The sequence below is a fragment of the Phyllobates terribilis genome, unplaced genomic scaffold (assembly GCF_046119375.1).
Source record: "Phyllobates terribilis strain yellow unplaced genomic scaffold, ASM4611937v1 Scaffold_1__5_contigs__length_1240528914, whole genome shotgun sequence".
In the NCBI taxonomy this organism is placed as follows: domain Eukaryota; kingdom Metazoa; phylum Chordata; class Amphibia; order Anura; family Dendrobatidae; genus Phyllobates; species Phyllobates terribilis.
In genome coordinates, this window is record NW_027362761.1 from 1,152,998,189 (window position 1) to 1,153,024,164 (window position 25,976).

Consider the following 25,976-nt stretch of genomic DNA (forward strand, 5'->3'; position numbering starts at 1 on the left):
GACACTCGCCCAGCTTACAGGCCCTGAGGCGCGGGGTACTCTCACAAGGAGTGGAAAGTTTCAAAAGATGGTGAGGGAGTACCTTGCCAACCATACCAGCGTCCTCCGTGATTCCTCTGTGCCTTTTAATTATTGGGTATGCAAGCTGGACACTTGGAATAAACTCGCTCTGTACGCCTTGGAGGTCCTGGACTGCCCTGCCGCTAGCGTGTTATCGGAGCGTGTTTTTAGAGCCGCTGGGGGAATTATAACTGATAAGCGCACTCGCCTGTCAACTGACAATGCTGACAAGCTGACCCTTATCAAAATGAACAAGGGCTGGATTGGGCCAGACTTCTCATCACCACCAAATGACAGCAGAGTAACATAAAGTCAAATCCACTGTGTTATTTCGGGAGGTGTATTCACATGCACCGCTTCACACCCACACATGGGTATACGCTTCCTCGTTTCGGCTGTTTTATCTTCTTCTCCTTATCCTCAGCCTCCACCACCACTATACCACCAGGGTGCCAGCATTGCAAGTTCCTCCGTCCTTATTTTTGGCAGCTTTTGCTTGCAAGGCATGAGCAAATACTATGGGACACCCACTCCCCAATAATGGGACTTATGTTTGTAATATGCTGTACTGCATGGCTCTTGTAAGGGGCATTGCAAGTTGCTCCGTCCTCATTTTTGGCAGCTTTTGCTTGGAAAGCATAATCAAATACTATGGGAGACCCACTCCCCAATAATGGGACTTATGTTGGTAATCTGCTGTACTGCATGGCTCTTGTAAGGGGCATTGCAAGTTGCTCCGTCCTAATTTTTGGCAGCTTTTGCTTGCAAGGCATAAGCAAATACTATGGGAGACCCACTCCCCAATAATGGGACTTATGTATGTAATATGCTGTACTGCATGGCTCTTGTAAGGGGCATTGCAAGTTGCTCCGTCCTAATTTTTGGCAGCTTTTGCTTGCAAGACATAAGCAAATACTATGGGAGACCCACTCCCCAATAATGGGACTTATGTTTGTAATATGCTGTACTGCATGGCTCTTGTAAGGGGCATTGCAAGTTGCTCCGTCCTAATTTTTGGCAGCTTTTGCTTGGAAAGCATAAGCAAATAATATGGGAGACCCACTCCCCAATAATGGGACTTATGTTTGTAATATGCTGTACTGCATGGCTCTTGTAAGGGGCATTGCAAGTTGCTCCGTCCTAATTTTTGGCAGCTTTTGCTTGCAAGGCATAAGCAAATACTATGGGAGACCCACTCCCCAATAATGAGACTTATGTTTGTAATATGCTGTACTGCATGGCTCTTTTAAGGGGCATTGCAAGTTGCTCCGTCCTAATTTTTGGCAGCTTTTGCTTGCAAGGGATAAGCAAATACTATGGGAGACCCACTCCCCAATAATGGGACTTATGTTTGTAATATGCTGTACTGCATGGCTCTTGTAAGGGGCATTGCAAGTTGCTCCGTCCTAATTTTTGGCAGCTTTTGCTTGCAAGGCATAAGCAAATACTATGGGAGACCCACTCCCCAATAATGGGACTTATGTTTGTAATATGCTGTACTGCATGGCTCTTGTAAGGGGCATTGCAAGTTGCTCCGTCCTAATTTTTGGCAGCTTTTGCTTGCAAGGGATAAGCAAATACTATGGGAGACCCACTCCCCAATAATGGGACTTATGTTTGTAATATGCTGTACTGCATGGCTCTTGTAAGGGGCATTGTAAGTTGCTCCGTCCTAATTTTTGGCAGCTTTTGCTTGCAAGGCATAAGCAAATACTATGGGAGACCCACTCCCCAATAATGGGACTTATGTTTGTAATATGCTGTACTGCATGGCTCTTGTAAGGGGCATTGCAAGTTGCTCCGTCCTAATTTTTGGCAGCTTTTGCTTGCAAGGCATAAGCAAATACTATGGGACACCCACTCCCCAATAATGGGACTTATGTTTGTAATATGCTGTACTGCATGTGACGCGCCCCCTGGACCGTGTGTACACATGTGTGGGATACCCGGTGCCGGGTCTCTGGGGTCTGTAGTCTCCATGGCGGTGACCCGGTCCCGTGGCTCAGGATGGTCAAACCAATGGCAGTCTTTCTTAAGTTTTGAGGTTAATTGTCCGACAGCGCCACCCGTGGATTGCGGTCAGGGAGTACCACCGCTGCGAGGCAGACCGCTGAGGCTGGTGTTGTGTGCGCAGCAGAGAATGGGATAACTCCCCACGGGAGGAGTATAGCCTCATGGCAGTGAGTGTGGATGATGGGGGTGATGGTGCACGAGCGCAGCAGGAACGACTCAGAGTCTTTGCAGTGCAGTTCAGGGTCTTTACTGATGATTATAAGGTAGACCCTCCCGAGAGTACTGGCTAGCATAAGAGGCCTGGTCAGTCTGTGAGCAAGCAGGAGTTCCCCTGGCCAGGTGGAGTTGTAGGCCTCCCCGTCTGTCTGCACTCTTCCTGGCTACCTTGCTGTAAGCGGGTAGAAGTAACCCACTAGAGATGAGTGTTGTTCTACTCGAACTGTTCGCCAATCTCAAATTCGAGCTGTTTTGGGCGGTGTTCGAGCCGTTCGGCGAACACGAACGATTTGAGAAAAATTCGGCTGTTCGAGGTTATGTTCGATAACTGTTCGTGCACCAAAATCATAACTGGATTTTTACTCAGTAATGATGAAAATTAATGTTAATACGCAGTTTGAGTGTACAGCGGGGTGGGGGGAGGGGCAGGGGATGGATCTCTGCAGGAATAATGAAGATCTCCATTTTTTTTTCTCTTTCCCGCATTTACAGTGGGGAGGTGCAATCTGTCAGCCTATCAGCAGCGCACACACGGAGCGAAGTGCTTTTTTCACACAGTCAAGGGCATGTGTCATTGGCAGTGTATGTCACATGTCCTTGCCCTATAAGACCAAGCCATTTTCCCCGTCGCCACCATTTTCTCACTGCTGCAGCTGCGTGTTAGACGGCACCGCTGTTGCTGTGTGCGCTATACCTTGTTAATTTCAAGCCAATTTTCGCACAAATCTACAGATAGCTTGGGAGTAGGGAATAGTTGTGATTGCAGTCCTTTTAAGGACTAGGTTACAGCTTTTCCTATGACTTTTATCAGGCAGGTCTGTGCTCTTAAATAGATAGATTGTGGGAGTAAAGACTAATTGTAATTGCAGTCCTTTTCAGGACTAGGTTACATCAGTTCCTATCAGTTTTTGCCAGGCAGGTCTGTGCCAGTGCTGTGCAAGTTTTTTTCACAGCATTTGGCTGAATCTAGCAAAGCTAATCCTTTTTGGCCTATTGCAGAGTGTGTTAGTCAGTGGAGTAGCCTATCTGTGTTGCAAGATATACCACCTGTGTATAGAATACCAATTTTTTTACTGCACCTAGTGAAGTAAAATCTTTTGGGCATAGCATCATTCTATTAGTCCATCTATACTGACCTCCATCAGGTTGCAAATTGAATATAATTTTTTTCTGCATCTAGCTCTGAAAAAATATTTGGGCTTCTAGCAGTGTGTGGGACTTGTTCTATTAGTCCATCTATACTGACCTCCATCAGGTTGCAAACTGAATATAATTTTTTTCTGCATCTAGCTCTGAAAAAATATTTGGCCTTCTAGCAGTGTGTGGGACTTTCTCTATTAGTCCATCTATACTGACCTCCATCAGGTTGCAAACTGAATAAATATTTTTTCTGCATCTACCTCTAAAAAAATATTGGGCTTCTAGCTGTGTGTGGGACTTGTTCTATTAATCCATCTATACAGACCTCCATCAGGTTGCAAACTGAATATAATTTTTTTCTGCATCTACCTCTGAAAAAATATTTGGGCTTCTAGCAGTGTGTGGGACTTGTTCTATTAGTCCATCTATACTGACCTCCATCAGGTTGCAAACTGAATATATTTTTTTTCTGCATCTACCTCTGAAATAATATTGGGCTTCTAGCTGTGTGTGGGACTTGTTCTATTAATCCATCTATACAGACCTCCATCAGGTTGCAAACTGAATATAATTTTTTTCAGCATCTACCTCTGAAAAAATATTTGGCCTTCTAGCAGTGTGTGGGAGTTTCTCTATTAGTCCATCTATACAGACCTCCATCAGGTTGCAAACTGAAAATAATTTTTTGTCTGCATCTAGCTCTGAAAAAATATTTGGCCTTCTAGCAGTGTGTGGGACTTTCTCTATTAGTCCATCTATACTGACCTCCATCAGGTTGCAAATTAAAAATAATTTTTATCTGCATCTACCTCTGAAAAAATATTTGGGCTTCTAGCTGTGTGTGGGACTTGTTCTATTAGTCCATCTATACTGACCTCCATCAGGTTGCAAACTGAATATAATTTTTTTCTGCATCTAGCTCTGAAAAAATATTTGGCCTTCTAGCAGTGTGTGGGACTTTCTCTATTAGTCCATCTATACTGACCTCCATCAGGTTGCAAATTAAAAATAATTTTTATCTGCATCCAGCTCTGAAAAAATATTTGGCCTTCTAGCAGTGTGTGGGACTTTCTCTATTAGTCCATCTATACTGACCTCCATCAGGTTGCAAATTAAAAATAATTTTTATCTGCATCCAGCTCTGAAAAAATATTTGGCCTTCTAGCAGTGTATGGGACTTTCTCTATTAGTCCATCTATACTGACCTCCATCAGGTTGCAAATTAAAAATAATTTTTTGTCTGCATCTAGCTCTGAAAAAATATTTGGCCTTCTAGCAGTGTGTGGGACTTTCTCTATTAGTCCATCTATACTGACCTCCATCAGGTTGCAAATTAAAAATAATTTTTTGTCTGCATCTAGCTCTGAAAAAATATTTGGCCTTCTAGCAGTGTGTGGGACTTTCTCTATTAGTCCATCTATACTGACCTCCATCAGATTGCAAACTGATTATATTTTTTTTCTGCATCTACCTCTGAAAAAATATTTGGGCTTCTAGCTGTGTGTGGGACTTGTTCTATTAGTCCATCTATACTGACCTCCATCAGGTTGCAAACTGAAAATATTTTTTTGTCTGCATCTAGCTCTGAAAAAATATTTGGCCTTCTAGCAGTGTGTGGGACTTTCTCTATTAGTCCATCTATACTGACCTCCATCAGGTTGCAAATTAAAAATAATTTTTATCTGCATCCAGCTCTGAAAAAATATTTGGCCTTCTAGCAGTGTGTGGGACTTTCTCTATTAGTCCATCTATACTGACCTCCATCAGGTTGCAAACTGAATATATTTTTTTTCTGCATCTACCTCTAAAAAAATATTTGGGCTACTAGCTGTGTGTGGGACTTTCTCTATTAGTCCATCTATACTGACCTCCATCAGGTTGCAAATTGAATATAATTTTTTTCTGCATCTAACCCAGCCAATAGTTTTGGCCTAATACCACAGTTTGGCCACTCAGCTTTGCTCTGTTCCCATCCATTGTTTTTTTGTGCAAACAACTCCAGTGTTGTGAATTAGTTAACCACCAAATGAGTGGAAAAAGGCCTGCTGCTGGTGGAAAGGGGAATAGGCGTGTTGGGAAGGGGAAAAAAGGTTGTGTCCGTGGTGTAGGTGTTAAAGCAACAGTAACATCTGGAGAAGAAAGACCATCTTCCAGCCAAACTAAAATGTCTACTTCTTTTAGCGGACAATGTGATAAGATCCCTTTCTTACGGCCACGCCAATCGCTACAAATTCCAGATGAGACACAAAAACAGCAGGTGCTTCAACGGATATCAAGTGCTCCTTTAAGTGGGCTCTCCTCCACATCAACTTCAACATCACAAATACTCCAGTCCTCAAAGGTGTCACCCCAATCGCACTTGCTTCCTCACAGCTCCCAAATCTCCAGCTGCCCGTCTGAGTATGAGGTAGAACAGATGGTTGAGTCTGCAGAGCTGTTTACTCATACTATAGCCTGGGAATCAGAGGTCGACTCCAGCGCTTCTGTGAATCAAGACGAGGAAATGATCTGCACTGATGCCCAGAATCTTTATGAATCGGATCCAGGACCAGACGCAGAAGGTTCTGACCATAATGTAGACCCTCATTCCCAAACTGTAACTCCTGTTGGTGGAGACAATGAGGAAGACGATGATGAGACTCAAATACCTGATTGGAGCGACAACTTTAGTTTTTTGTCAGGGCAGGAACTGGTTGGCTCTGAGGACGACGGGTGTGATAACGCACATTGTGATGATGATGAGGTTGGAGATCCCACTTACTGTCAACCCACAGTCAGCCAAGAGATGAGGTCAGCAGAGGAGGTGGAGGAAGATGCTAGTGACGACGAGGTCAGGTTGCGCCTTCCTGGACAGAGACGTAGTACTGGAAGCACGTCAACAACTGCATCCTCAAACACAACTCTGCCTCTCACCACAAGTCGTGGTGGCTCTTCAGGTCGCATGGGTGCTAAGCCTTGCATAGCCTGGGCATTTTTTCAGATCGATAAAGATGACCCAACTCGTGTTATCTGTATCATTTGTCAGAAAAAGCTAAGTAGAGGCCAAAAAATACATAGTATGAGTACTTCATGCATGAACCGGCACATGGACATGAAGCATAAGTTGCAGTGGGAAGCTCAGTGTGCTACAATGCGGCCTAGCCGGCCGGGCCAACCACCGTCTGCCATATCTTGTGCATCCGCGGCCTCTTCATCCTCTGTGACTGGGGGGACAGCAGTCACACCTGTTTTGGGGCGCAGACCTGCCACCTCTTTACCCGCAACAGCCAGCGTGATTGGCAGGTCATCATTTTCTTTGGAGGTGGTAACACCAGCTGGTGTTGAGCGCTGTCCGACATCGATAGCACCACCTTTGGATCAAGGCAACCTAACATGTCCGCCTGCATCTTCCTCACAGACCGGCAGTTTGCCGGGGACACCCTTATCAACCCCGTCTAAGCACAATAGCCAGCCCTCGGTCCCTCAGATGTGGACAAGTAAAAGACCATTTCCTCCTAGCCATGAGGAAGCTAAGAGGTTGAATTTCACCATCTGCAAGCTCTTGGCTACAGAAATGCTGCCTTTCCGCCTGGTGGACACAGAGGATTTTCGAGACCTTATGTCCGTCGCAGTGCCCCAGTACCAGATGCCCAGTCGGCACTACTTCTCAAAGAAAGGTGTGCCTGCGCTCCACCAGCATGTCGCACACAACATCACCGCTTCTTTGAGAAACTCTGTGTGTGACAGGGTGCATTTCACCACAGACACTTGGACTAGTAGGCATGGACAGGGGCGTTACATGTCGCTGACTGGGCACTGGGTAACTATGGTGACAGCAGGACAAGGGGCTGCTGTCCAAGCCTTGCCGCCCCCACGAGTTGTGCGTCAATCCTCTTTATGTCAAAGTTCCTCCACTGCTTCTGCCTCCTCAACCTCCTCTCGGTCTTCCACCTGCACCCAAAGCCTGTCTGGTCATGCCACAAGCTTTCTAACTGCGCAGAAGGGATCCTGCACACCTCCTTACTATGCTGGCAGTAGGGCTCAACGTCATCAGGCAGTTTTTACTTTGAAATGTCTGGGAAATGTGAGTCACACAGCTGAGGAGTTGTGGTCAGCTCTGGAGAACCAATTTCATGAATGGTTGTCTCCACTGGACCTGAAACCAGGGAAGGCCGTGTGCGACAATGCTGCAAACCTGGGTGCGGCCCTTCGCCGGGGCAATGTCACACACGTGCCTTGTATGGCTGACGTGTTGAACCTGGTTGTCCAGCAATTTTTAGCCCACTATCCCAGACTAGATGGCCTTCTGCAGAGGGCACGGTCGCTGTGTGCTCACTACCGCCGTTCGCATCCCGCAGCTCAGCGACTTACATCTCTACAGAAGTCGTTGGGCCTGCCACTTCACCGGCTAAAATGCGATGTGCCTACCCGGTGGAATTCAACTCTGCACATGTTGCAGCGACTGTGGCAGCAACGACAAGCCCTGGTGCAATACGTTCTGACGTATAGCCTGGGACAACGAGATCCGGAGGTGGGGCAAATCACGCTGGAGGAGTGGTCTCAGATCAGGGACCTATGCACCCTTCTGCACAGTTTTGAAATGGCGACGAAGATGTTTAGTGCTGACGATGCCATTATCAGCATGACTATTCCGGTGATTTACATGTTGGAGCACATGTTAAACAGAATTCGGAGTCAGGTGGTGGCACAAGAGGAGGTGGAGGAAGTAGAGGAGGAGGAGTTGTATGCGGAAGGGCTAACATCTGCAAGGTCCAGACGGTCGGCAGCACCAAGGCGGCAGGCATGTGAGGGTGGGGGAGATGGTTTTACCAGGGCGCATGGTAGCAGCCAAACTAGTGAGGAAGGTGCAGGAGCCCAGGAAGAAGTGGAGGACGAACTGATGGAAGACTCATCAGATGAGGGAGACCTTGATCACATTTCTGTTGTGCGAGGTTGGGGGGAGAGGACAGAGGAAGGAAGCATGATTGTTACCTCGCCACCAACACAACAGGGACTTGGTGCTCCTGGATGCGCAACACACATGAGTGCCTTCTTGCTGCACTACCTGCAACATGACCCTCGAATTGTGAGAATTAGAAATAATCCTGACTACTGGGTTGCCACACTGTTAGATCCCCGGTACAAAAGTAAATTTGCAGAAATTATTCCTGCCATAGAAAGGGATGCACGCATGCAGGAGTATCAGCAGAGACTGTTGCAGAATCTTACATGTGCTTTTCCACAAAACACCAGTGGTGCACGTAGTGAATCTCACAGTTCCAACTTGCCAACCGTGGGACCGTCAAGTGTTCAGCACTCAAACCGTAACAGAACCACAGTATCTGCTGGTAACATCAATTTTGCGGAATCATTTCACCACTTTTTTAGCCCATCCTTTGCAAGGCCACAGGAGACAAGAAGTCTGACACATAGTCAACGCCTAGAGACGATGGTACAGGAGTATCTCCAAGTAAACATTGAAGCCATGACTGTGTCACTGGACCCTTGCTCTTTTTGGGCTTCCAATCTGGATAAATGGCCGGAGCTAGTCACTTACGCCTTGGAGATCTTGTCATGCCCCGCAGCCAGCGTTCTGTCTGAACGTGTGTTCAGCGCTGCTGGTGGTGTGCTGACAGATAAGCGCACGCGGCTCTCCACTGATAATGTAGACAGACTCACGTTCATAAAGATGAACAAATCATGGATCCGAAATGACTTTTCTACCCCTGTGTCATCCTGGGGAGAGTAAAAGCTTGATGATTGGTTAAAATCACCCTACCAACCGTTTTAAGCTTTCAAATTACTAATCATGTTTATCTGTATCTTGACTGGAAAATAATTTGGGCTTTGTAGCAGTGTGCAGCACTAATCCTATTAGCCCATCTATACTAAGCTCCACCAGATTTAAAATTAATAATAATTTTTAGCTGCATCTAGCCCGGAAAATAATTTTGGGGCTCCGAGATGCGCAAGACACATAAGTGCCTTCTTGCTGCACTACCTGCAACATGACCCTCATATTGTCAGAATTCGAAGTAATCATGACTACTGGGTTGCCACACTCTTAGATCCCCCAAACTTTTCGATCAACCTTTTCATTTTAATAAAGACCAAAAAAATGGTCATTTTTGAAATTATAAGCATTAGCAGGTTATTAGAAACTGAAATCAAACAGTTTTCAACTCAAAACTTTATTCTAGGTGATGTTACATTTTCACATAGGACCCCTTGTTCGAAAGGAGCTTCTGAACTCTCTCGTCCATTGAATTTGTCAGGTTTTGGATGGTTTCTGCTTCAATTGTTTTGCATGAGGACAGAATACCCTCCCAGAGCTGTTGCTTAGATGTGAACTGCCTCCCGCCATCATAGACACTCCTTTTGATGATGCTCCAGAGGTTCTGAATGGGGTAGAGGTCAGGGGAGCATGGGGGTCACACCATAAGTTTGTCCCCTTTTATGCCGATATCAGCCAGAGATGCAGATGCTTTATGTGCAGCATGAGATGGTGCATTATCATGCAAAAAAATGATCTTGCTGTGAAATACATGGTTCTTCTTCTTGAACCATGGCAGGAAGTGCTGTTTGAGAAAATCCACATACATTATGGAGTTCATCTTTAGCGCCTTCAGGGATCCTAAAGGGGCCGACAATCTCTCTCCCCATGATTCCAGCCCAAAACATTACTCCACCTCCTCCTTGTTGGCGCTGTAGCCGTGTTTGCGTGGGGTGTCCATCAACCAGCCATCCTCCACTCCATCCATCTGGACCATCGAGCGCTGCACGGCACTCATCCGTGAACAAAACAGTTTTGAAATCAGTCTTCATGTAATGTTTGGCCCACTGGAGCCGTTTCTGCCTGTGTGAAGTGGATAGAGGAGGTCGACAGGATGGCATATGCACAGCTGCAAACCTCTGAAGGACCCTGCATCTTGTTGTTCGGGGGAAGTTGGAGGCACCAGCAGCTTCAAAAACTTGTCTGCTGCTATGACAAGGCTTTTTTGCCGCTGCTCTTTTAACCTGACGTAATTGCCTGTAGGAAAGAGTCCTCAATTTGCCCTTATCAGCACGCACACGTGTGTACTGTGAATCAGCTAAATACTTCTTGATTGCCAAGACACTTCATCCTGATCATCGCACAATGTTGATTGTAGTCATGCCTTGACCTAAACACTCCACAATTTGTTGCTTCTCAGCAGCCGACACATACTTTTTCTTTCCCATTTTGGCAGAAAATGTAGGCTGCTTAATAATGTGAGACAGCCTTCTTAAGTAGTCTTGCCTTTCATTGGACACACCTGCCAAACTAATTAGCACAGGTGTCTGCAATTGCTTACAGTGATATAAAGAGCCCTGACACACATCACCATCAATGAATTTAACTGACAAACAAACAAATTCTTCCCTTATCACTCCTAAACACTTTTTGCATAATAATTTGGAACACAGTGTACATGTGCTTTTCCACAAAACACCAGTGGTTCACGTAGTGAATCTTACAGTTCTAACTTGCCAACCGTGGTCTGTATGGAGTTGTTCAATAAAGGGCCCAAAATTAAGATAACATAGATGGGAGAGGTCTCTATGAATAGGAATTCCTAAGTATTTGATACCCTGTGAGGGCCAGGCAAAGGGAAAGTTGGACTAGGTGGAATCCTATATGGATTTGGGGAGGGAGACATCGAGGGCCTCAGACTTCGCTGCATTGATTTTAAAATTTGACCATGTAACAAAGTGATCTATTTCAGCCATAACAGCATGGATGGATATATGTGATTGAGTGATATATACTAGTACATCATCAGCAAATAGAGAGCACTTGTACTCGGTGCCTCCCACCTCAATCCACCTAATATTGGGGTTATGGCGAATTGATGAGAGCAGGTGCTCCGTCACTAGGATGTATAAGAGAGGGGACAGAGGACATCCCTGCCTTGTCCCATTGGTGATTGTGAAAGGTGATGAAAATGTTCTGATGCACCCCCTGGGCCTTGGGACACCCGGAGCCGGACCCTTTTTGGTGGATGCTGGTGGTTGTAGTCTTCGTGGCGGCGACCCGGTTCCGTGGCTCAGGGTGGTCAAACCAGTGGCGGAACTATTTATGTGGTTTTGATGTTTAAATGTCCGACTACGCCACCCGTGGATTGCGGTCAGAGTGAACCGCCGCTGCAGGGCAGACCGCTGAGGCTGGTGTTGTGGGTGCAGCAGAGCGTAGCATAACTCCCCACGGGAGGAGTATAGCCTCAGGGCAGTGTATGCGGAGGATGGGGGTGATGGTGCAGGGCAGCAGCAGTAACGACACGAAGTCAGTGATGCAGTCCAGGGCCTTTACTCACAGTTCTTATTATCCAGACCACGTCTGCAGGTAACGGCTGCCCACATCGTACTGTGCTCACCAGGTGAGGGGCTCAGACAACTCCCAGATAACTTTGGAGCGCTTCACAGGACCCCCTTTGTGTGTCCTTTGTCTGGCCTTTCTTACCAACCCTTCTGTCCGGCTGCCTCGGGCCTCCTCTTGGTAAACTTGGCGCCAGTTTCCCTGACCGTATGTGCTGCCCTCCTAGCGGGTGTAGCGAGGGGCTGCGCCACATAAAATGTCCAGCCTCCGGTTTCTAGCTGAGGGTCGTTTCCTGCCTCCACTAGTTTCGGGGACCGGTCTCCCCCTTTGGCCTGACCCCTCCATGCAGGTGGATTCGGGCGTGCGGTGGCGACTCGCCCGTCCGCACCCCTGGGATCCCTTCGTTCCTCGTTCCTGGAGCCTTCTCCGCTCCTCTTCCTTCCTTCTCCCTCTTCCAGGCCTGGGCCTCTGTTACTAGGCCAGCCTCCGGAGCAGAGCTCATGCAGAGCCCCTGCTCCCTGCCACTTCTGCTCAGACTTCTCTGCACTGAACTAAGATGGTGCCCACCTTTTATACTCCCTTCTCAATGCACCCAGGAACTGCTTCCTCCCTGCTCCTGCACTACAGGGTTCCCCTTCCTCAGTGTTCCCTCCCCCCACTCCAGCCAGGGACAGGGACTGTCGTGCCCATCTCAGGGGCATATTGGTCGCCCTGCCCCACGGCAATGTGGTGTAATGCATGCAGGTGTCGGGTCCTGATCCACACTCCATCCTTACCTGAGAGTGAGATATCACACCTCTGGGTGAGGTGCAATACCTCTGTAGCAACCGAGCCCTCAGGGTGCTACAGTTCCATTTATCTTCAGCCTAGGTGACGTATTGCGATACAGGGCCGTGATTTTGGCTATAAAAGGGTCTCCTAGACCCCTACCCCAAGCTTTTTAAGAGAATCATATATGGCGTGCCAGGAGACTCTATGGAATGCTTTCTCAGCATCCAACGAGAGTATCTAATTACAAATTTTTAACTGCATCTAGCCCAGGAAATACTTTGTGCCTAGTAGCAGTGTCTGCTAGTCAGCGGATTATCCCGGCTGTTAAGCAAGCTACACCACCTGTAGTTTGGACACTTAATTTTTTCAAAGGAAATGCTTCGGGACCATGGGATACTCAGTGAAGAGCATCAGGAGGCACCCCAAGGCATAGGGGCTGGGACTGGCAGTAGGATGCCTTGCGGTGGACAGCCGAGCTCGATCCTTATAAAAGCTTTTTAACTGCAGCAGCTTTAGTGGACGCTACTGGAGCTGGAATTACGCGGCTGCTGGCATGAGACTTGCCCTCCAATAGATCCTTGTAAATGGATTTAAAGTGTATTCATTCAAATTAGAGAGACAATTTAAATTAAAAAGCTTAGAGCTGCCTCCATCACAGGGGGGCTCGCTCGACCCACCAGCGGACAGGAACCAGTATTGGGAGATGGTGGCTGGCCGTCAGGGTTCACCGTGGCTCTGGCACAAACCCGGCGACACGGAGGTGGCACGGGCAGGAGCGGACTGAACTTTTTGGATTTTAGAAGGGCATGACATGCCTATATCTGTGTCTCCCCCTCCTTTTACTCCTCCACCTCTTTTCTTTTCTCATGACTATATGTACTTGTCACTTTTCCATGTGTTAGTTGTGTATTCTGAGCAGTTTGTCAGCTTTTGGACACCTTTGAAGGTGTTTTCTATGTGTTTCTATGTGTTTTTGTTTGCCTGCCATTGGTTTTAACGGTGTTCGAAGGTGTTCGACGAACAGTTCGACGAACAGTTCGGCGAACACACGGGTGTTCGACGAACCGAACCGAACTCGAACACTACGGGGGTGGCTCAACACTATAGCCCACGTCCCTGAGTGTACCGTGTAGTGGCTGGTGACTTGGGGCCTTCTGTTAGCCTCCGCTCCACGACAGCGGTGCTGGTCCCTTGCTTGTGACTGAGCCTCCGGGCTTCTATGGCCAGAGGACCTGAAATCTCCTGCCGGCTGGTTTCTGCTGCTGGATATATAAGTCCTCACAGCCTCGGACTCCTGTGTCCGGTTCCTATTGTCTTCTGCCAGGGCGAGCTCTGCTCAGCTTCCAGCCCCTGGTCTTTAGCTCCTAGCTCCTACAGAGCTCCTTGCTGTTACTTTCCCTTGCTCTCACTCTGACTCTGACTGTTCTCTGACTCACTCAACCCCGCCCCAGATCCAGTTTATAAGGGCAGAATTCTCCCCTCCCAGGACTGGGGCAGGAGGATGTTGCATGTTTAAGGGATCCTGACCAGGAAACCTCCCACTTGCTCTCCGACGTAATATCTCTATTACTGTGGTGACCAGACCCCTGGGGTGCCACACATGGCTCTTGTAAGGGGCATTGCAGTTCCTCATAATTTTTGGAAAGCCTTCCATTCACTGCTTAGGCCAACAGTGCACAGGAGACCCAGTTGCTATAAATGGAAAAAAAGGTTTAGTTAACGCCCTCTGACCTCCATGTCATTTCCAAGGGGCATTGGAGTGCCTCGAAATTTTTGGTAGGCATTGCACTCACTGTATGCCCTATAACTGGGTAGCCGAACCGCTCCTTTTGTTACAGAAACATATCCTACAAGACATATCTGGTTGATTGGCCTGATATTGATGTGAATGGTCCCTGTTCCTCCGGCTCTTTCTCCTTTGCCACTACCTCATCCATCATTTATCACCTGAAGCTTTGTTTTAACGGGAGTCATAGAACTTGGATAGTAGCAGGAAAACATCCAGCAATCCTCGGAGGAGGAAGGATATGCGCCAAAACGCTGACCACCTCAGGTCTAGCCGCTACTACATACATGCGCTTGCATTAAAACAAAACAAAGCAGATGCTAACTTCTATCATCCTCATCATGTTCCTCACCTTGGCACTCTCAACTCCCCTGATGGAGAAGCCAGGGCCCACCGGAGGAGTCTGATAGTCTAGTGGGCTCGGCCAATGCTGCCCTAAAGCAGGCCAGGCTAAGAAAAGTGTGGGAAAGGTTACCGGGACAAATAGGGATGGCTGGGGACCGAGTATGGACACACGGCCGCCCCCTGGAGGCTGGGGAGCAAGCGGGGACATCCGGCCACCGGGCGGCTGGGGACTGAGTATGGATACCAGGCCGCCGACGCAGCCATGACGTGGTGGCCAGATTCCGCCTCCACATGCCTAAAAGGCCCAATTTAATGTGCAAGTAAGCAAGCAGTATGGTATTGCAGCCTGGGGGTGGGTGGGTGGCAGGCTGCATACTTACGCTTACATTGCAAGGAATGGGAGAGGTACAATTGAACACTGCCCTGGGACAAGGACTTGAACGGGGATAGTTGCAAGCCTGCAACGACAGGTGCAGGGTGGGAGGCATCTTTGCATGTACCATGAACAGGGGTTTGGCATGCACACACTACAGCGGAATAGGCTCTCCTTCCCACTAAATGCACTGGGGAGGGCATAGGTAATGTTTTGGTATACGCGCTTAATCTTATGTATAAGGCACACCAGGACAAATAGGGGCGGCTGGGGACTGAGTATGGATACCTCGCTGCCGAAGCAGCCATGAGGTAGTGGCCAGCTTCGGCCTCCTCCAAACTAAAAGGCCCCATTTCAAGTGCAAGCTAGCAGTATGGCATTGCAGTCTGGGGGTGGGTGGGTGGCAGGCTGCACACTTACACTTGCATTAAAAGAAAACAAAGCAGATGCTAACTTCTGTCATCATCATCATGCTCCTCACCTTGGCACTCTCAACTCCCCTGATGGAGAAGCCAGGGCCCACCGGAGGAGTCTGGTTCTCTGGTGGGCTCGTCCAATGCTGCCCTAAAGCAGGCCGGGCTAAGAAAAGTGTGTGGGGGGATGTTCCAAGGAGAAATAGGGGTGGCTGGGGACCATTTATGGACACCCGGCTGCCCCCAGGCGGCTGGGAACCGTGTGTGGACACCCGGCCGTGGGGCGGCTGGGGACCAAGCGTGGACACCCGGCCGCCGGGCGGCTGTGGACTGAGTATGGATTCCAGGCCGCCAACGCAGCCATGACGTGGTGGCCAGATGCCGCCTCCACCTGCCTGAAAGGCCCAATTTCAAGTGCAAGCAAGCAAGCAATATAGTATTGCAGCCTGGGGGTGGGTGGGTGGCAGGCTGCATACTTGCGCTGGTATTGCAAGGAATGGGGGAGGTACAATTGAACACTGCCCTGGGACTAGAACTTGCACAGGGATAGTTGCAAGTCTGCATCTTCTGATGCGGCAAGGATCACTTATGATGGGCACACTTTTAGACAGTGACCTGGGAGTCAGAGATGCTTCCAGGGGTCTTCCCCATGCTGTTCCCATGTCTTTTCAGCACTTTATACATGTGTCACACAGCACATGGCCAGATAAGGTTGTAAAATGTTAAAATTACATTTCCCGGTGAATGCGTTTGTCACAGTTGAAAGCAATACAAAAGTGCAAAAACGCATAAAAAATGCTACTTGTGAGCATAGCCCAAGGTGTGGAGGAGTATTTTTGTTTTTGGTTATTTATTTTACCTTATACACAAGTCTTTACCCTGGAAAAGAAATTCCTTAACATATTTCACAGGAAAAAAGTTTCAGTTTAGTTTTTGAACGTTTTATTGTGAGCCCGTAAAAGTGGCTTAATACCTCTGACCACGTTGTTGACAGCAGTGACCTGGGGGTCAGAAATGCTTCCTGGGGCGATCCCCATGCTGTCCCCATGTCATTTGAGCACTGTAACTATCGTTTTGGGCACTTGTTAGGCTTTTAAAAGACTGCCGGGGGTGCCACCGCAAAAATGCTCGGGTCTCCCATAGACTAACATTGGGCTCGTTGCTCAGGTCGAGCACCCGAGTATCACGGCAAGCTCGGCCCGAGCTTCGAGCACCCGAGCATTTTAGTGCTCGATCAACACTAGTACTTAGGCCTTCATTTGCATTGCTTGTCTTGCATCTGGTGTGGGCATGTATGTCTTTGTTCTTCTCTGCAGGGGGCCTTGCTGATACACAACTTTTAAAGCTGGCCAGAGACTTGACTTTTAAGGCTGTGTGCCCACTATGCATTTTTTAAGCATTTCCGCAGCGGCAATTCCGCTGCAGAAACGCTTAAAAAACGCTTGCTAGAAGGTCTGCTATGTTCATCATTGCGGAAAAATCCACAGCACTACCATCAATTTTGCGTAAACGCGGCGTTTTCGCCGCCATTGACTTGCATTGGAGCGCATGGATTCCGCATCACTGCATCTCCAGATGCAGAATCCAAGCGTTTCAATGTGCGGAAGGTACCCGGGTCTGGAGAGGAGGAGACTCTCCTCCGGACCCGGGTACCATAGAACCTGTAAAAAAAAGAATAAAATACAAAATAAATATTATACTTACCTTCTGATTGCCCCCGTTCTCCATAGAGATGCGCCTCGGCTTGCCGGCAACTCGCAATGGTCTGAAAAGGACCTGCCGTGACGTCATTTAGTCATGTGACGAATCACGCGATACTGACGTCGGCGGGTCCTTCAGTGTACCGCGAGCTGCCGGCAAGCCGAGACGCATCGGATAAAGACTCCAGGGGCCATCGGAAGGAAAGTATAGATTTATTTTTTATTTTTAACCATTCTTTCGGTCACAATATATAAATCCATGCCGTTTGTCAACCCGCATGCGGAAATGCATGTGAAGAACGCTTCACATCCGCATGTCCCTGGCAGGAAAAACGTATGTACAATCCGCATGTACAATCCGCATGAGTTTTTTCTGCCAGGGAAATGCAGAAAAGCTCAGGAAAAAATCCGGAGCATTTCTGTATCGTGGGCACATTGCCTAAAACATTCTTTGGCTCTTTGAATTAAATGTACTGTACCTGATGATTGGGGGAGGAGGGGGGGTTGTGAGTATCTTTAACCAAACAGTGTGCTGATCCCAAGAAGAAGGTAGAAAAGGAAAGACTCATGTTTGGGGTTTGTAGTTGGTGTTATGTCTTGGAAGGGCTAGGTGTTATGATCTGCTACAGGGACTAAGGAAAGACAGGAGAACTGTCCCTGCAATAGAACTAAACTAGATCCCTACGATGTAACGGGGAACCTGATCCTGCGATCAGACCCGCTAAAGTCCTCGGCTAGTCTGAACGAAGACCTATAGATGTGAGGGAGGGATCCCTACAAGAACTAGGGACTGGGATAAGTTGGACACCTCCTAGCAGAAATAGTAGCAGTCAAAGACAAACACACAACAAAAACCATAGAGGTCAGAAGACCTAGCAAAACTAACAGAGAACGGCAACAGAGCACCAAGCTAGCTCAAGAGTAGTAAATACAATGAAGTCCAGCAAGACCAGGAGGGCGGAGCCGGATTAAATAGGCAAAAATGGTCATGTGACCAGCAAACTAAAAAAAAACCTAACAGGAGAGTTCTAACACTAGGGTCTGCTGCTGAAGCCAGATCCTGGTGCCACTACTTTGACATTTAAAGACCGGAGATCACTTGCCATGTACTATTGTCACCTGCTTCGGATATCCTGCTGGATTAGAGGAGCTATTCAAAAGAGTAGTGTTGCATTTTCCTTGGGGTAGGATTACCGGGTGGCGTCCCCGGATTTGTTCCTTTTGTTGTGACTTCGTTGCAGACTTTAAGGAATCATATCTATGTTCAGTGGAATCATATTTATGTTCAGTCCCAATAAATGTGTTTTGGATTATTCCCCAGTCCGCTGTCCCTGCCTACTCTGTTACACACCCCGTCAGACATAGCATTATACCTCCTCCACCAAACTGTATCAGCTGGCAGAATGCAGTTTCACATTAACGTTCTCCTGGCATTTGCGAAACCCAGACTTGTCCATCAGATGCTACATAAAAAAGTGTGATCGGTCAGTCCACGGAGCACGTTTCCACTTCTCCAGAGTCCAGTGGCAGCTGATTTACACCACTCCATTCAATACTTGGCATTTTTGCCCAGTGAAGTAACGCTGCAGGCAATTACTCGGTCAGGGAAACCCATATTATGAAGCTTCCGGTTGGGGCACAGTGGAGGTCTGAAGTCTGCAGTTATGGAGTCAGCAGAGCGTTGGTGACTTTTCTGACCTCTGCTCCTCAGCATTCGGTGACCCAACTCTGTAATGTTATATATATATATATATATATTTTTTTTTTTTTCCACTTCTCAATAATATCACTCACAGGTGATGGGGGAAGATAAGGAGGGAAGAAATGTTATGATCTGACTTGTTACACTGGAAGCTCCTACAGGACCCCGCTGATATCACTGAACTCTTTACCACCAGCCGTTCTATCACAATTGTTAGTAAATGTTGGCATGGCTGGGGCTGGATTTTATACAGTTGTGAAAATTAGACTAAATGAAAAACTTGATTTCAATTATTAGGTGTCCAGTACTTTTGTACCTATAGTGTAGCTGTATTATCTGTTGTTATATGGCACAAGTACGTAGGCTGAAATGACAATAAAAAGTGTCTAAAAATGGCAAGTGGAACATTTTTCAGCTTTTAAAGTGGTCGTACATTGTATTTATAGGAGAGACAGCTAATATGGGAAAATGTATTTTCAGTTGAGTCTTTCAACTGGATCTCTATATAACTTTAGACAACTGAATTATCACCTAGACGTATGACTGTCTACCGCAGTAAATGCGTGCGCTTTCTGAAAAGTGTCTACATATCTGTCATATGATGTTAAGTGTCCACAAACCACAAAGCATTTTTCTTCATAATGAAAGGTTTCTTTTTCAGAAGTTACTTCTATCACATAGTGAAATGAAGACAAGTGTGTAATATGTATAGCTGTGATTATCGCACTTTGCAATCACTATAGATCATATACAATATCATGATCACTATAGACCTTTAAGTCATTTGCAATAATCTACATGATGTTTTCATACTTTTTGTACAGTAGATTACAACAAAAATGTTCGATTTTTTTAATGCAAAATTGTGAGCACATGCTATTTTATACAAACCTAACCGGTTAATATAAGAGTATGTTCACACTTGGCATTTTTGTTGCTTATTTTAGACAATGTATTTGATGCCTAACTTATACGCTTTACATTACCAGTATAATCAATGAGATTTCTGAAATCTCATGCATGCGCTACTTTTTTTTGTCTGCGTGTAGTTTAAGCTTTGCAGCATTTTTGCCGAGGCACAGCATGTCAATTCTTACAGTGTTTTTGCAACGCTTTTCACCAATTTGATTGAATAGGTGAAAAACTTAAAGTGGTTGTCCACTACTTTTACACTGATGACCTATACTTAGGAATACCCGGCACCCCCACTGATCAACTATTATCGGTGTCGGCGTCAGCCGGTGGCCGGAAGTACTTGCTTGCCGGGTTGCTACGTCTTCTGGTAGTGGCGGGGGCTTGATACTACACATCCACCTCCTATTCATATCAATAAGAGACGGATGTGCAGTACCCTGCGTCGGACACTATCAGAAGATGGCCAGCTCCGCAAGTGAGTATTTCCAGCCGACGGCTGCCGCAGACATCGATAACAGCCGACGGGGGTGCCGAGTGTTAGACCCCAGGCGATCAGACATTGATCACCTATCATAAGGATAGGTCATCAAGGTAAAAGTAGTGGACAACCTCTTCAAGTAAAAGTACTGCGAAAATACGTGTAAAAATGCTACAAAATGCACGTATTGTACTCACCGTTTTTCCTGCCCCCAGTCTGGCTTTTAGTGCAGAAAAAAATGTTGCAAATATGCAACATGTGAACATACCCTAAGATTTGGCAATACATTCAGATACCCAGTGACTACAGAGGGAAATAAGTTTGGTGTAATTTATCAATGTAGGACCCACATTTAGGGAATTTCAGATGTTATGGATTGTAACGGGGGTTCTGAAAATGTGACAATTTACATAAAATTATTACATATTGATGGGGTTTTTACAAGGCAATCTACAAGTTATGGAAAAGATTGATGTGCAATTTGGGTAATTAAAGAGGTTGTCCGGGACTTTATCATTGTTGGCCTATTATTAGGATGTCTGATCGGTGGGTGTACGACACCGGCACCCTCACTGATCAGCGGTTAAAGTGTCAGTGAAACTCCTCGGTTCAGAGCTGCACAGCTCCATCTACTGTATAGTGGCCATGGCCTGGTACTGCACAACCGCCAACTCTTCAAATCAATAGAGGGTGGATGTGCAGTACCAGGCTGCATCCACTATTATGTCGACAGAGTTGTGTTGTGCAGCTCCATAACTGAGCACTTCCGGCCGCTGCTAACACTGGGAACAGCTTGCACCCCCACCGATTAGACAAGGATAGGCCATCCTGCTTATTTCAATACGAATTTCAAAGAACAAGAACAGAGCAGGGAAAACTTGGCTAACATTTGGCTTTGTTCAAAACCCCAATTCCGTTAGCTCCTAATATATGGTTAGAGTATTAGTAGAACCAAGCAAAATTTTTTACAATTGCTAATTTTTATCTTATATACAACAACCAAAAACATTACAACTTGTAATATTTTTCTTTTACTTTTAACAAATGTAGAATTAGCATAAACTTCTCACTTACAATTGCCAGTCAACCTGTAATAGTCCAAATAGGAAACCAGAGTCTCAGCACAGAGGAACAGTGCTACATAATTGCATAGTTAATATAATTTAAAAAAAAACAAATATCCACCAAGTTCAACTGAGGGATGGGTAAGGATAAAAGGAAGAGATACTGTATGTACAACCACAATGATCCAGTCCACCGAAAAGAGCTAATCTTCATTAATGATCCCAATTGTTGATCTACTGGACTAAGCATTCAGAAAAGAACTTTATACGTTTACATAATTATTTATTTTCTTCTAAAAAAAAACATATAAGCCTCTTTAGAAACCATTATCGATTTGCGTTGTCGCCAGATCCTGAGGTCGGCTATTCAACAGATTAATAGTTCTCCTAGTGAAGAAGCATTGTCTCCTCTGGAGATTGATCCTGTCTTTCTCCAGAAGAAGGCAGTGGCCTCTTATCTTTTAAGGTGATTTTACATTAAATAACTTTTGACCATACTTTTTTGTATGGGCCATTCATGTAATTGTACAAGCTAATCACGTCCCTCTTTGACATCTCTTCTCAAGACTAAATAGATTTAACTATTTTAGTCTTTTCTCAGAACTAAGATCCTCAATGCCCCTTATCACTTTTGCGGCTCTTCTTTATACTTTCGCTTACTCCAGGGCATCCTTACTATGAAATGGTTCTAGAACTGAACTGCATATTCCAGAGGGGGTCACACTAACACTTTGTACAGAGGTATTACGTCTCTGTCTAATGAGTTTATACCTCTTTTAATATCTGAAAATATCCTCCTGGCCTTAGAAGCAGCTGATTAACAAATGCGCTGTTATTTAGTCTGTGATCTACAAGTACATCCAGATCCTTCTCTACAAGTGACTCTCCCAGTTTTACTCCCCCTAGAACATTTGATGGCTGCATATAGTGCCCGTGCATGTAACTTTATTTCTCCACACTGAACCTCATTTGCCTTGTGGATGCCCAAACACTCAGTTTGTTCAACTCAGCCTGTAACTTACGAACATCCTCCATAATACTGCATTATACTACATAGATTGGTGTCATCTGCAAAAATAGAAACAGAACCAATAAACCCGTCTTCTATATAATTAATAAATTAGGTGATCAATAGCGGTCAAACACTGAACCTTGGGGTTACATTCGGAGACCATTCAGAGTAGCAGCCATTCACCGTAACTCTCTAAGTGCGATCTTTGAGCCAGTTTTGAATCCACTTATAAACCTACTTTTTATTCCTAAAGACATTAATTAACCCGTAAACCATCTGTGTGAGACAGCATCAACTCCTTTACAAAGTCCAAAAAACACTATATCCTCTTCTACCCCTCTGTCCAGGTTTCTACTCACTTCTTGATAAAAATGAAACAAGTTGGTTTGACAACGTCTGTCCATAGTAAAACCATGCTGGCTATCATTGATAATATTATTTTCTACTACTAAGGTATATAATCCTTTACAACCCTCTCAAACATTTCATTGAGTCCCTTGAGAATCATTGGATTCAGCCCATCTGGACCCAGGACCTTGTTCACTTTAATTTGTTTTGTCTTAGCTTGGACCATATCAATGTTTAACCAATTGACTATATTAGGAGCATTATTAGGGATCGACTACATCCTCTTATTTAGTATATACAGAGCTAAAGAACCCATCTAGCAATTCTGCCTTCACTATATCCCTATTGACCAATTCCCTGTTACCATTATTTAGGAACCCACCTGTGCGGACCTTGTTTTTTTTGTATTTATATATTTACAAAATATCTTGGGATTTGTCTTGCTTTTCTTGGCTTCTCCTTGAGCCAATTTGGTTACATTTTTACAGAATCTTTTCATGTCTTTGTCATTTTTAAATGCCAAATCTGACCCACCCTCAGATTTATATACTTTAAATTACCTTTTTTTTTTATCATTAATGACCTTCCTAATTGTAGGTGTAAACCAAGTGGGGTGTAATTTTTGTCATCTATAATTGTTGCCTATAAGAATACATTTTGAAGTCTGACTGATCAATAAAGACTTAAAGTATTCCCTTCAATCATTTGTGTACCACTATCACTCGGGAAAATTGGTCTTTTTAAAATTAAGTTTTTTTGCCCTCTCCAACTTTTTACCATGTAAGCAAATTAAAATTATATTGTCGTCACCTGTACCAAAGTTTTTTGTGAACAGTGACATTTCCAAAAAGCTCTGCATTGTTAGACATGATCAGATCCAACAGAGTATTGACGTTTGTCGCGTCTTAGATGACCTGGCCCGAAAAATTATCCTGCAACAAGCTGAGGAATTTTCTTGCCTTTGCACTTGAAGCAGAACCATGGTCGCAACCAGTTACCTCTATAACCTACCTACCCCATTTTTTATGCCTTGTACCCCCATCAATAGTTTAACAGCTCTGCCACCCTTGTTAGAATTATCTACCCTAGAACAGGATTCCTATTTCCATTCAGATGCCATTTATCTGAAGAATACAGATTGTACTCGACTGAAAAGTCATCTCAGTGCTCTAGAAACCCCAAATCCTTCTGCTCTGCACCAAGACTTAAGCCATGCATTTAGCTCCCTGAGTTCCCACTGTCTGTCCTATAATGTGCAAGGCAAAGTCAATATTCCGGAGAATTAAATTATACTTAAGCATCTTCCATGTACCACTTGTTTTGTCATTCATTCTCACATGGATCATCATCAGCCCCTTAGAGTAACTTATCAAGCTGTTCCACCACAAGCTGAACCATGGCTCCAGAAAGACATCACATTTTTTCGGTTGAGTCCGTCTTGGTGACAAATTATTCTATTGGTATTCCTTTATAGGATCCCATATAACTACCAATTGTCTAACCCTATCTGCATAAACCTATCCTCGGCTACTAGATGGGCTGATCTCCCGGGAGAGCAGTATCCACTGTGATTGTCATTTCTGAGATGGTCTTGCTTCATTACTCAATTTGTCCATTTTGCTGGGAAGTACAGAAACAGGGGCAGTCTTCCTTTCCTTTGACCCCTTTCCACTTCCCCATATTACACTAGTCAAGTTACTTGCCTGGTCTTCCTCAAACATGTGTCCACCCTCCATGTCTTCCCCACTAATTGCATAGTCAGTGACCAACATGCTTCAGCTCAATTCTAAGGCTTGCTAAATAAGTGGCTTGAAAACAAATGGAGTTAAAAAAAATGAGAGTTGAATTAAGGAGTTGAAGGCCTGTAAGAATTTATTTTTTTCCAACCTTTTATTATTCTTTACTGCTTGAAAGGCTTGCAGGATTGGCACAATCTGCCATATGCATACACAACTGGAGCTGGAGTTCCCGGGTGAAAACCATTGTGGCAGATATGATCATGTTGCCCATCTGGAAACTTGTATTAGAGATCTAGAGGAGCAGATTAATAACTTTGGGTTTCCTGGGCCCACCAAACTAAATGGTTTTGACTAGGTCTCGCATAAGACAAATCATTGATAAGATCTAATCAGTTATTTGTCTGTCATCTTACAAGAAACAGACCTTAGTGAAACTGGTTGGTCCCAATCAGCCTTGAAAGTACATGAACCTCTAATATCCTGGCCCATCTTGTAGGGTAATTTGCAAAAAAACCCAATGGGCATTTACATTTCTCATTTTTTATACCAACAGATCTTGGAAACAAGATAATATAGTAGGACGCCACCACAGGACATAGATTGCTATGAATCCATGGCAAAATCTTCATGCATTTTTCTTACAGATTTTACTGCAGATTTGCTACAGGATTCACCATATCTGTGAAATCCACTTTTCAAATCTGCAACATAAATTGACATGCTGTCAATTGAAAACCGTTCCGCAGGGGGTTTTTTGCGCAGCGTCTTCTCATCCACTTTGCTGATTCTGAAATACATTGCAGATATTTTCCACCCAGAAAATCAAGACAGAAAAAAAGAAAATCTGCAACGTATCGTCCTAGTGTGAACATATGCTAAGGTCTTGTACTAATCTTTGCCTGCAAGACTTTGATACCATACAAGCCACCATAAGTATCAGCAAAATACCCAAAGGAACTTGACATTTCCTGGAGCCCCCTTGGATTGCTCCAATAGTTACAACATAGGTTGTAAAAAGACCTAGGTCCATCAAGTTCAACCTTTATTAGTAATAACATTATATATCCTTAATACAATTACTCTTAACAAACAGTATTTGGTAAAGTACTTCAGATATAAGATACCAACATATCGTACTACATACCTCCTGTGCATGCTGAGATCGCGGCTGATTGGCTTGTGTGATACTTGCTAAGAATAAAGATATAACTATATAAATCTATTTGTTTCTACCATAGTCCATGTGGTTAGCTAGAAGCACAAATTTACAGATAGCCAGTATAAAGTGAAAGATCTGACATAGTGGTGAGCATGTTCTAGTTATGCATAACCTATACAGACTGAGCTCTCCCCCCTATTTCCTCTCATACCGGGCTTTCCAACCACACTGACAAAAAGTAGTAAACCGGCCACTTAAAATAAAGCAAACATGCAAATTTAAATTATACCCGACGTTGTGCGCCTTAGAAAGAGTAAAAAAAGAGTGCAAAAATAGAAAAATATCAAATTTGCAAGTGTGCATGCTCTTAAAGTAATTAATCAATTATGAATATCAGTTCCTGATATGTTCTACTTCTTAGCTATTGC

At 45.2% G+C, this 25,976-nt stretch overlaps 1 protein-coding gene across 1 annotated transcript in view; it reads right to left on the reverse strand.

Annotated features, from left to right (window-relative positions):
• The window catches only part of CLNK (cytokine dependent hematopoietic cell linker), a 256,280-nt gene extending 230,589 nt beyond the window's left edge, over positions 1-25,691 (reverse strand). Inside the window, exon 1 of the mRNA XM_073648560.1 lies at positions 25,534-25,691. Within this exon, the coding sequence (XP_073504661.1) occupies positions 25,534-25,544 (11 nt within the window). The 5' untranslated portion in view covers positions 25,545-25,691. The remainder of the gene's footprint in view (positions 1-25,533) is intronic.
• Positions 25,692-25,976: the final 285 nt, after the last annotated feature.